This window comes from Pelodiscus sinensis, chromosome 2 (genome assembly GCF_052426305.1).
Source record: "Pelodiscus sinensis isolate ZL-2025 chromosome 2, ASM5242630v1, whole genome shotgun sequence".
In the NCBI taxonomy this organism is placed as follows: Eukaryota; Metazoa; Chordata; order Testudines; family Trionychidae; genus Pelodiscus; species Pelodiscus sinensis.
In genome coordinates, this window is record NC_143053.1 from 31,311,037 (window position 1) to 31,323,102 (window position 12,066).

Consider the following 12,066-nt stretch of genomic DNA (forward strand, 5'->3'; position numbering starts at 1 on the left):
TTGCAATTGTTTTCAAGCTCCCTTTTAATGGAGGGATAAGAGCTTAGGGGAACCTCGCAGGGAGAAGTTCCCAAGTGCTTCTTCCCGGCTTCAAGGGGTTTTTGTATTTGAATAGCGGTAGGGTACCACCCGAGATCAGAGATCCTGTGACCTTTTGGAGTTTTTAAACAGAAGCCATTGCTGTTGCTGTTAAGGTCCCCTGTGAGCCCCCACATTCTGCACTTTGAAGTGCCAGAATGGAGAACAACCTTGACAGAAATAGATCCATAGCCTGGCTAAGCAAATGTTTTCTTTCATCTCTCAGTTTGAACAATTCTATGGTTGGTAGCATCCATATGCAAGCATAGTAATTTAAAGTATGACTCTTAAAAATGACTGTCCTGGAGTAGATGGTTGAAAACTAGATGTAATTGTCTTTCAGAGCAAAACATCAGTTACTCTAATTCTGCACCTTGGCTGTGAGCGCTCCATCTCCTAAGCAAAGTAGATACCCATTATGAAGAGCAAAGGGAGGAAGGTGCTGATTACTTGCACTGCAGTCTTCCCCAACTCATCCTAAAAGGCAATAACTTTAATTGAGGCATCAAAAAACGTAACATTCATCATCCAAAAACTTGAATGGGAAAGTTCTATAGGTTGGACCTCTCTAGTCTGGCACCCTGAGGACCTGACTGATCTCAGATGGGGGATTTTGCCAGACTAGGGCAGGTCATTTGTGACTCCCTTGCTGCTAGTCCAAATTCTTGCGTTGCCACCCCACCAGGCTTCTGGGCTCCCACGGCAGCCCAGCTGGGTCATGTGCCAAGCTTCCTGTCCTTCCCTCTGACCTCCTCACAGCCTAGCTGGGTCACGCATTGGCCTTCCTGTCCTTGCCCTCCCCCCAGCACAGATTTCTAACACAAATTGCTTTTCTGTTGTTGAGATTTAAAAATTCCAATGTATAGGTAAAGTGCAAGAAGAAAGCAATAAATACAAAGTACAAACAAATTCTCTCGGATCAAGCTTTAAAAAATACATTTACCCATGCTTATACCTAATAAATGTGCAGGCTTTTCTTAGAAAGTGAATTTTAATTAAGTGCCTTTTCCACTAAGAAGTTCAACTTCCCTCAGATGAAACTTTTTCTAGTAACAAACAACATCCCCCACCAAAAGTCACACTGCACTCTGTTTGCTCCATCCAGATATTTTTTTAAATTGTCTGTACTGTGACTATGATTTCAAATCTTTGGCCAAAGTCTCACTCTTTTGATTCCTAGAAAATAGAAATGGAAAATACTATAGCTTATCAACAGTAATAAATCCCTTTTCAGTGTAGGTTGAGTACTTAACTTACAACTGTAGCTAGAAAGTTACAACTGCCTCGCTAGAAAGTAAGAGAGAAATTCTATTACTTTGTGAACTCTAGCTTATTCAAGTGATTTTTAAAAAGTGCATGGTTACCTGCTTTCCCCCACAGCAAATATCCATTTCTACTGTGCTCTTAATATTTGTTCTTTTTGCCTTGAGAAATATCAGCCAAAGGCCAAATGTGTATGCTTTCCCATTACCAGATGGATAAAAGAGCTATAAATCTTGTGTCAATTTTAAGTGGCCACTAGAAGTGCTGAGAGGAAGTTTGCATTTGAAAAATAAACAGGAGCTGCTACACAGTGAGTCACTCCATTGTTTTCTGACGTTTCTGCTATAGTTAAAGCTGAAGTTAAAAATACCTGCATTGGTGAGATGACACTTTACTCTGCAGTCAATCTAATAAATGTGGGGAAAGCATAGCAACTAGTAAAAGATATAGACAACCGAAAGGGCCTCCTGTTGTTCATTACATCCACAAATGAACCAAGTCAAAATAGAAACATTCCTTTGTGAGCATTCTTTTGTCAATATCCTAAGCAAATGACGAGGCTATATAACATTAATCCTGATGAATGCAAAATTAACATACACATGTGAATCTGGGAGTACAGACATGTTATGGCAAGTAACGTAATCATTAACTGAAGGGATGACTTTAGTCTGAAATACCTAGAACCATATTCATCCTTGATGTCATCACAATGACTTAAATGTATAATATTGTGTACCAGGTATTCAGTACATTTCACTGTTTTTTGGTTTCAGAATCCACACCCTGAGAAAGAAAACCCTCCTTGTAATGCACAGGAATTGGAGGAATGTGACATTTTTCTTGAAGACAGCACAAGTTTATGCAGATTTGATGGTAATACATTGAAAATCACACATGTGGTAAGTGAAATATTAAATCCAACTATTCATTGTGTCCCAATGGCCCAAGTGTCTCCCATTCAAGATTTTTCAGTATAGAAATATAGTTTTTCCATGGTGAGAAGTTTAAAAAACAAAGGCACACACTCAGCTGATATAAACTGGTGTAGTTTCACTGAAATCTTACAACAGTTTCTTTAATGAGAAACCTCAGTAATAGATCGAGTGCTTGATCATGTCCATTCCAATCATGTGTATGCATGCACATGTGCATGGGGGCTGGAAGATTTGCCTGTAGCAGGATCCGTCAGGTCAGCCAGGACACCCACTGGAGTCTCATATCCAGGGTGCTCAATATAGAGCCTTGCTGACCTGCCACCCCCTCAGTTCCATTTTATCATCAGCAAACACCTTCAACCTCAGAGTTCTTGTTATCTTTTGCTCAGTTAGTCAGTAGTTAGAGTTGTTGGGGGTCTCTACTCCCATCCCGACTCCCTGGAGCCGTGGCATGTCATTGTTCCCAGGGTTTAAAAACTGTTTGGTCTGCATGAAGTGATACTCTCTTCTCCTGCTTATGGTGCCTAGGGGAAGGTCACTAAAAAGACTTCTGTAAGATCTGCCTCAAGTTCTGCTTCAGAACTCTTACAAAAGGGAGCAGCAGTTTTAAGTTGTACTCTTGGAGGCAGCTCTCCTCCATCCCTCATAAAAAGTGGACCCTGCTTCTAGCACCTTTTCATCAGTGCAGAGCGCCCTGGTACTGTTGTCAAGAAATCTGGTGCTGAGAAAGGAGTCATCCTGAGACTCTGTGCCAAGATAGCACCTCCCACAGTCAGTGAGCAGGCATGAGTCTCAGCTGGCAGTGCCTCAGAAGGAAAAGAAGCCGGAGAAGGATTGTTTTCCTCCAGCCAAATCCAAGAGGCAAACAACTGTGAGAACCCTGTCAGGACACAGCTCCCGATCCTGGTAAGGCTGTGTCAACTTCTGCCCAGGTGAGCAGTTTAGTCTGGGCTCCCTGTGCTTCTCAGTTCCTAGTGGCCAGCACCTGCCACTTCCCTCGACTAAAAGCTTTTGAAGTGACCTAGGACTTGCTGTGTCTTCCAGTGCTATTCTTGCTCGCTGAGAGAAGTCTCTCCAGCATGGTCAGCTCCACCCCACTCCACGTGCAGTCAGGAGGGACAATGATGTCTCAATGTTCCCTTACTCCACACCTCCCTTTGGCGCCAGCCCATTTGGACAAAAAGCCCAGTGGCTTTCCAAGCTCCCACTGTCTGGTACCCCACAGTTTGGCTCCTCCATCGTCTTCCTTCTTGGAGTCCTTGGAGTCCCACCATTCCCATAGGAGCCAGAGTAGAAGGTCAAGGTCGCAGTGGCATCATGGCAAACTCAGTGGCAGTATCCACCACAGTAGTTCAGGGGCTGAACTAGGTAACGTAGAGTTATAGAACTTTTCCATCTCTCACTTAACCATAATTGAAACATCTTAGGCAAGATCTATGCTGCACTTCTATAAGTTGCAACCCAGAATTGCAGCCCAAGCAGATGTGGCGGGGCTAAGATGATTTTTATGCAAAATACACGCCCTCCTAATCCTGGGCTGCTTTGGGGGTTGGAGTACATGAATTAGGTGACTCTGGTGTTTGTCTAAGTTACAGGCAACTTGTCAGGACTGTAAATAGGCCACGATGCTGTGACTCTATCTTGGTATACCTCCTAAGCCAGGATTTGTAAGGGATCTTCAAAAGGTAACTTTAAGGCTCTCCTACAGTACCTGCATTGGCAGAATTCTCTTGAGCCAGACTTGTCTTGAGTTAACAAACTAACTGATTGTGGTAGTAAGTTATCATTCTCTAAGAGGATCAACACTAGTGGCAAATGGGTTTCATAGATGTTTTCTGACAATAAGAATAATAGAATCATAGAATACTAGGACTGGAAGGGACCTCGAGAGAATCTATTCACCTGTGCCTCATGGACACAAGATTCTGCCCATTGTCACCTATGTTGACCTTGTTCTGGCTTGGCCTTTCTAACTTCTGTCATTCCCATCTCTTCCCAACTCCAGGCTTCTCATCCTATTACTTCCCTCCTACTTTCCCCTGTGGTAGCTCCCATTCCTAGTCTCCTCTGCGCCTTGCCCTAATCTCCCTCCTCCCTTGGTTTTTGTCCGAACATCTTTTGTGGCCAGTACCCAGCTTCTAATGAGATCTGTCTCCCTTCTTTCTATTCCAGCTTTTCCTAGTCCCTCTCTTCTACCATCCCCCTATTGTTCATTTGAGCTATGTGTTCTCCCCCTATCAGCCTGTTGGCTTTTGGTCCTCCCCCAACATTTTTTTCATTGTCTTCTCTGCACAACATCCAAGTCTCCTTTTCCACACAGCTAATCCTAGTAATGGTTTCTCTTCCCACCCCAGACTTTCCAGATTCCCAATCTATTTCCTTTCCTCCTGCTAGTTTGGGTTTTTCCCTTCTGTGTTCAGATCTTATGACTTCCTCCTCCAACCCTGCCTGAATGGTGGTGGTGGTGGTGGTGGTGGGGTAATGTGTCAATGAATCCAGGGAGGCCCGGTCCCCTATAAATCACTGATTTGTACCTCCCCATGTCGGTGGGCCTTATTCTAAATCACTTCGACATTTTTAAATAATAAGAGTTATTCCAGATTGATTTTATTTTTTGGCTTTGTTTTGTTTATGGACACTAAATTCAGCATCAGACAGTATAGATATCGGGCAGTTTCAACATACTTGCCAAACCTACTGAAGATATATCAACAGTATTTGAGGCTTACAATGTTCACCTTATCATGTGTCACACATTCTAAGTCCTTGTCTGTATTACATCTCTAACTAAATTTAGAAGATTCATAGGGGTAGCCAAGTTAGTCTGTAACTGGAAAAACTTTAAAAACAACAAGGTCTTGCAGCACCTTTGAGAATAACAAAACATGTTGTTGTTATCATGAGCTTTCATGGGCCCAACCCACTTCTTCAGATGAATGGAGTTATGAAAGGTCAAGTTTCTAAATAAATATGGGATGAGGGGAGGAGAAGGAAAAAGAAGGGGGGGGAGGAAATAGTAAATTAGAGTGTACATGCCACTTGAAACTGATAGAGAAGGTACTAATTGTTCTTAAGTACACAGTGTTTTGGTTTTTTTATGTCATTAGGATGTGGAATGTAGTGGGCCATCCAGCCAATGTCTTTATTCATACCTCTGTGATAGAAATCGAACTTGTAAATGAAGTTAAGTTCTAAGGCTTCCCTGTGGAGTTGGCTTGTGGAATGGGCCTGAAACAATACAGTGACTCTGAGATCCATTAATGAGTGTCTGGGAAAGTTAAAATGTTCCCCAAGAGGTTTTCGTGTGTTGCCTTTTCAGATATCAGATTTGTGTCCATTAATTCTTTCTCTCAGAGACTGTTCAGTTTGGCAAATATATGGCAGAGGGGCTTGGATGGCATAGATCACGTTAGTTGATGGGCAGTTAAATGAGCCTCTAATGTGGTGGTTTATGTGGTTAGGTCCTGTGATATCACTTGTATAGATTTGTGGATAGAGTTGGCACTGGGGTTGATTGCAAGGGTGGGTTACTGTATGAGTATGATGGAGGTGTGCTGTGTGGTTATTGGAAATAATTTGTTTGAGGCTATGGGGTTGTCTGTAGGTGAGGATTGGCCTGTTGCCCAAGGCCTGTGAGAGTGATGGGTCATTTTCCAGGATAGGTTGTAGATTGTTAATAATGCGTTGGAGGGGTTTAAGTTGTGCGCTGTAGGTGATAACAAGTGGTGTCCTGTTGTTTTCTTTTCTTGGCCTGTCTTAAACTATCTGATGTAGAACACCCAGTTATTTCCCCAATTAAATGTTGTAAAGTGCAAAGTACCTAACCAGTCACCATAAGCAGTCTCTGGCCTTAGTGTGAGACACACAATTGGTAGGACCACAACATTTGGTAGACAGCTTCTTTTTATAACTTAAAGGAAGGTAAGGGTTTGGCCAGGAAAACAGGATGTGCTGTCAGTGACCCTGTTATTGGGTGCTATTGAAAGATAAGTTCATCTTAGTTTGAGTGGTTCAGCGTTCAGTAAATTCACTGGAAATTCATGTGACTGTTATTTCTTTGTCTAAATCTTAGTATTTACCTTGATTTCTGGTCACCTCTATATACCTAAGCAGTGCATATAGGGCCTTGTATATGCACACCACATTAGGGTGATTTTCCTCCTTAGAATTAATAGCTATAAAACCTCTTAAAAAATCAGTAAAATGTTATTAGAAAATTGGAAGTTGCCATGTGATTGAGGTTTAAAGAATAACCATTGGTTTGTTCTTACTGGTAATTTTAATTATATGAGAACAATGTTAATCTTATCATACTATTTAATAAACTATTCAATTTTAAAAAATCAGATGTGTCCACGAAAAAATTAGATTAACTTTGACTTTAATTTAAATATGTTAGTATGCTTTTATAAAAGTTTTATCCTTTGAAAGTTTTTTCCTAGATTAATTGATTTTGAGCCTAAATTATATCCCTTTTATCTAATGTTCTGTGCAAAAGAGAAGTATACATTTTCTGGTTTTCCCTGCTTCACAAAGTTTTGCTAACAGTTTTTTCCCCTTCCTATGGGCTCTCCCAGTTGTATCTATTTATTTTGGGGAGTTGAGTAGATGGGATTCAGAGGAGTTTAGTTTATCTTTGCAAACTGTAGCTAGAACAAATTTCAATATTCAAAACCAAAAATGATATCTACGCAATATTCATAAGTAGCATGCTGCCTGGTGAGCGGTCTGTGTCGTGCCACTTTTATGTAGGATTCTATTTCCTTGACTAGTAATTATTTTGGATCTCTAGTATCTTTCTGTAAAGAAGAATAGGTTCTACCTTCCTAAACCGAGACACTCTGGTCTAGCAAAACTCCATGGTTCAGTAGGACAACGGACGTTCCTAGAGCAGATAGGGTTGCCAGGTGTCTGGTTTTGAACTGGATAGTCCAGTATTTGAGCTTTCTGTTTGGGAAATAAATTGAGAAAATATAAATGTCTGGTATTTTCTAAATAAGATGTAATGTAGATTGTGTTGTAATGTCAAGTGTGTCCAGTATTTTTGTTGAAACCATCTGGCAACCCTAGGAGCAGAGAACCTGAGACCAAGCCCATGTGCAGTGGGGCCAGGCATCCTCAGCAGCCCTGACTAGGGGACCAGGAATCTGCCCACAGCAGCAGGGCCCAGAATCTGCAGCAGCCCCTGCTGTGGCTAGCAGTATCTGAGCCAGACAAGTGTCTGGCTGTGGGCTGAGAGTCAGTAGCAGGGAACCTCCCCTGGTCTGGCAAATTCCCTCATTTGAGACCTGTCAGGTCTCAAGGGTGCCAGATCAGGGAGATCCAACTTGTATTAGGCAAATGTAGTCATTTGCAAAAATCTAAGTGGGTTTGAATTATTTTGTTTATTCCTATTAAAGCAAAGTTTTGGTATTGTTGAGAGTATTAGCACGCAAGTGTGATGCATGCTTTATAATATATCTGTGTTTCTGATTTGCATTATGTTTACTAAATTTATATGGTGCCCTCATCTGAGAAAATGCACCTTCTAGATTAAGAACTCTAACAAACTAATTTCACTTGTAAACTATATTATATGTGAAAATAGATTCTGCACAGTAGAAGTCTTGTGTATCATAGGAGTGAATGCTAACTGCTATGTTTGTGAAGGTCAAACAGTGCATGATATCATCTTTCATACTAGTTGACTCTTTTTTGAACTAGTAAAAAAAAATGTCCAGTACTCCTCAAATCTTTTTATGGTTTAATAAGAAAGGATTTTTGTTTGCTGAAAAATAATCTTCAAAGATTAATCAACAAAGTATTTAGTGCAAAGTACTGTATGTGAGAATAATAATGCATCTTTTTTGTGTTCAAAGCCAAAAGGCTAACATATTAATTACAATCATTGTGAGGAAGATCATTAAAGAGACTCTATATATAGCAAGCAAACAGATGCTTGAAAGGAGAGAGCTCCTATTTACATTTGAAGATCAAATAATTGACAGCTAGCTACTAGGAAAAAACAGGCTCACTGATTTGTTTTCAAAATACTTTATTAAATTCCCTTCATCCCAACGTAGGGGTATGATGGGTGGAGGGGAAGGTGTTAGATCAGATCTGGAGGTAACAGACAATTCTTTGGTCCTGAAAAGAAGGCGCAGCCTTTTGTTTAATTTAAAGTGAATTTTGTAATGTGGTATTACACAATCATGGATTTGGTTCTGGTAGCTGCAGTTTCAAGCTTAACATAATGAAAGTCACCTCTGCTACTTGTTTTAAAGTTAGATTCTCTAGGAACATATAAAGACCAAAGGTAGTGAGTGACACATATATATTCACTGGTATAAGATCTAGTCTGATTTATACATTTTATTAAAGTTACAATAAAAATCACAATTATCAAAGCATGAAGAAATTCTACACAGACCTGCACACAGGCAGTCCCTAATGGGGCTGAGGCAGAGGGTGCAATTGCCCTGCTGCCCAGCGATACAAAAGAAGGCAGAGCTCCTGGCTGTCATTGTTCCTACTGCGGCCTGAGCCCTTTTATTTCACTGCTGAAGCATAGCACTGTGCACTCTGGGCAGTACTGTGGACTGCCTGGGGAAAGCTTGGCTCTCTCCTGGTGGTGCTAAGAACATAATCAGACCAACAATCCATCTAGCCCAGCATTTTGTCTGCCGACCGTGGCCATTGCCAGATGCCCCAGAGGGAGGGAACACAACAGGTAATCCTCATATGATCCCTCCCCTGTCACCCATTTCCAGACAGAGACTAGGGACACCATTCCTACCTAAGATTGTTAACTAATGAGTAATTTACTAGTCAAGTAGTCAATGGAATTTCCATTGACTAGTTGATAGTCACTTCTGCATTCCTCCTTTGAAATGTACAAGAGCCACCGGTGAGGCGCTCATATATTTCAAAGGAGAAATGTGGAACTGCGCATTCAGCCTGGGGCCAGCGGGAAGTCCCATTGACTCTGGGCTGCATGAGGGCGCTTGTGCTTTGAAAGAGCCCAAAGGGGGCTCTTGTGTATTTCAAAGCAGAAGCACCCACGTGGAGCCCAGAATCAACGGGCCTTCCCGCTGGCCCTAGGCTGCACTCAGTGTGTCAGCTTTGAAATGTACAAGAGTCCTTTGCGGGGGCTCTTGTGCATTTCAGTCCAGAAGCGCCCTCATGGAGCCTGGGATCAGGGGGCAACTCAGAGTCCCCCGCTGACCTGGGCTTCATGCTGCACTGCCGCTTTGAAATGCCACGTGGAGCCCACGGTCAGCTGGGGATTCCCCAGCTCACCCTGGGCTCTGTGTGGCATTCCCTGGAACCGAGGATCAACTGGGGACTCCCGAGCTGACTTTGGGTTCCATAAGGCATTTTCGCAGAACCCAGGGTCATCTGGGAAGTCCCATATCTGATAGGGAAGTCTCTACCTGATTGAGGCAGCAAGGGGGGAGGGAATTGACTAATCAACTCATCTATCTAATAAGCATTTTCTTATTGGATAGTCGACTAGTCCTTAACATCTGTATTCCTACCCATCCTGGCTAATAGGCGTTGATTGACCTAGCTCTTTTTTGAACCCTGTTAAAGTTCTAGCCTTCACCACATCATCTGGCAAGGAGTTCCACAGGTTGACTATCTGCTGAGTAAAGAAAATCTTTGTTTTGTTTGTTTTAAACATGCTACCTATTAATATAATTTGGTGACCCCTAGTTCTTATATTGTGGGAATAAGTAATTAACTTTTCCTTATTCACTTTTTCCAGACCAGTCATGATTTTATAGACCTTTATAATATCCCCCCTTAGTCTTCTCTTTTCTAAGTTGAAAAGTCCAAGCCTTTTTACACTCTCTTCATCTGGGATCTGTTCCAAACCCCTAATCATTTTTGTTGCCCTTTTCGGAACCTTTTCCAATGCCAATATACCTTTCTTGAGATGAGGCAACCACATCTGTATGCGATATTCAAGATGTGGGCATACAATGTTTTTATATAGAGGCAATAAGATATCTCTGTCTTATTTTCTATCCCTTTTTTAATGATTCCTAACATTCTATTTGCTTTTCTGACTGCTACTGCACACTGAGTGGATGTTTCCAAAGAACTATCCACAGTGACTCCAAGATCTCTCTCTTGAGTAGTTGTAGCCAAATTACTTCCAATCATATTGTATGTAGAGTTGGGATTATTTTTTCCAATGTGCATTACTTTACATTTATCAACATTGCATTTCATTTGCCATTTTGTTGCCCAATCACCGAGTTTTGTGAGATCTTTTTGAAGTTCTTCAGAGTCTGCTTTTTGTCTTAACTTTTTTGAGCAGTTTGGTATCAACTGCCAATTTTGCCACCTCACTGTTTACCCCTTTCTCTAGATCATTTATAAATAAATTGAATAGGATTGGTCCCAGGACAGACCCTTGGAGGACCCCACTAATGATCTTTCTTCATTCAGAAAACTGATTATTTATTCATACCCTGTGTTTCCTGTCTTTTAACCAGTTACCAATCCATGAAAGGACCTTCTCTCTTATTCCATGATAACTTAACTTAGCTTAAGAGTCTTTGGTGAGGGATTTTGTCAAAGGCTTTCTGGTAATCTAAGTATACTATATCCACTGAATCCCCATTTTCCACATGTTTGTTGATCCTCTCAAAAAACTCTAGCAGATTAGTAAGGATTTCCCTTTACAGAAACCATGTTGACTTTCTTTACTATAGTTTCAACTAATTTGCCCAGTACTGGCATTAGACTTACTGGTCTATAATTGCCAGGATCACCTCTAGAGCCAGGATCACTGCTAAGGGTTGCCTAGCAGCAGCCCCACCCCTTCCATCCACAGCCTTGGCCCTTTTGGGGGTGTGAAACAGGCTCTCTTCTCCCACCTTGCTCAGGGGCCCAGCGAGACTGTCAGCCCCACTGTGCACAAGTTACAAATATAGTTATATTCATATCCTTAATAATAATGTTAGGGTTTGATGGACTTGACATCAGTAGAGCAACAGTGCATGGTGAAGTCTCTCAAAGGGCATTCAATTTTCCTTTCTGCCCATTCCCTTTTTATCATGTGATTCTGCCTGTACCTGCATTCTGCACATACACAGGTGTCAATTCTTTTTTTTCTTATTGGACTGTATTCTTAATGGGCCCCAGTTTTCTATAGTGTGCAAATTCCCTTTTTTCCGTTAGCTTTAGTGTACAACTTGTATCCCTTACTCTGAGACAGATGCTCCTTTTCAGTACAGTAAACTTCCAATAATCCGGCACCTTTAGGACCCTGGGGGTGTCGGATTATCAGATATGCCGGACTATCGGAAGGGGGGGCTATGAGGGATTTGGGGTGGAGTGGGGGGGATGCCCCCCCAGACCTCTCATAGCCCTCCCTTCCGATAGTCCGGCTCTGCCCCAGGCATCCCCGATTCAGCTGCTGCTGGTCAGTTTCAGCAGCGGCTGAATCGGGGATGCCTGTGGCAGAGCAGCTGGGGTGCTACCGGGTTGGTCCTGCAGCACCGAGGGGCGGCACTATGGGACCAACCTGGCAGCACCCCAGCTGCTCTGCCCCAGGTGTCCCCAAGTCAGCCGCTGCTGAAACTGATCAGCAGCTGACTCCAGGATGCCTGGGGCAGAGCATCTGGGGTGCTGCCGGGTTGGTCCCGTAGCGCCACTCCTCGGCGCTGTGGGACCAACTCGGCAGCACTCCAGCTGCTCTGCCCCATGCATCCCCAAAAGCAGCTGGGATGCTGCCGGATTGGTTCTGCAGCCCCGAGGGGCAGCGGTATGGGACCAACCCAGTAGCACCCCAGCT

At 42.5% G+C, this 12,066-nt stretch overlaps 1 protein-coding gene across 1 annotated transcript in view; it reads left to right on the forward strand.

Moving 5' to 3' along the window:
• Nucleotides 1-12,066, forward strand: part of NUDCD1 (NudC domain containing 1) — a 136,667-nt gene that overhangs the window by 89,242 nt on the left and 35,359 nt on the right. The window contains exon 8 of the mRNA XM_075920212.2: nucleotides 2,118-2,243. Within this exon, the coding sequence (XP_075776327.2) occupies nucleotides 2,118-2,243 (126 nt within the window). The remainder of the gene's footprint in view (nucleotides 1-2,117; nucleotides 2,244-12,066) is intronic.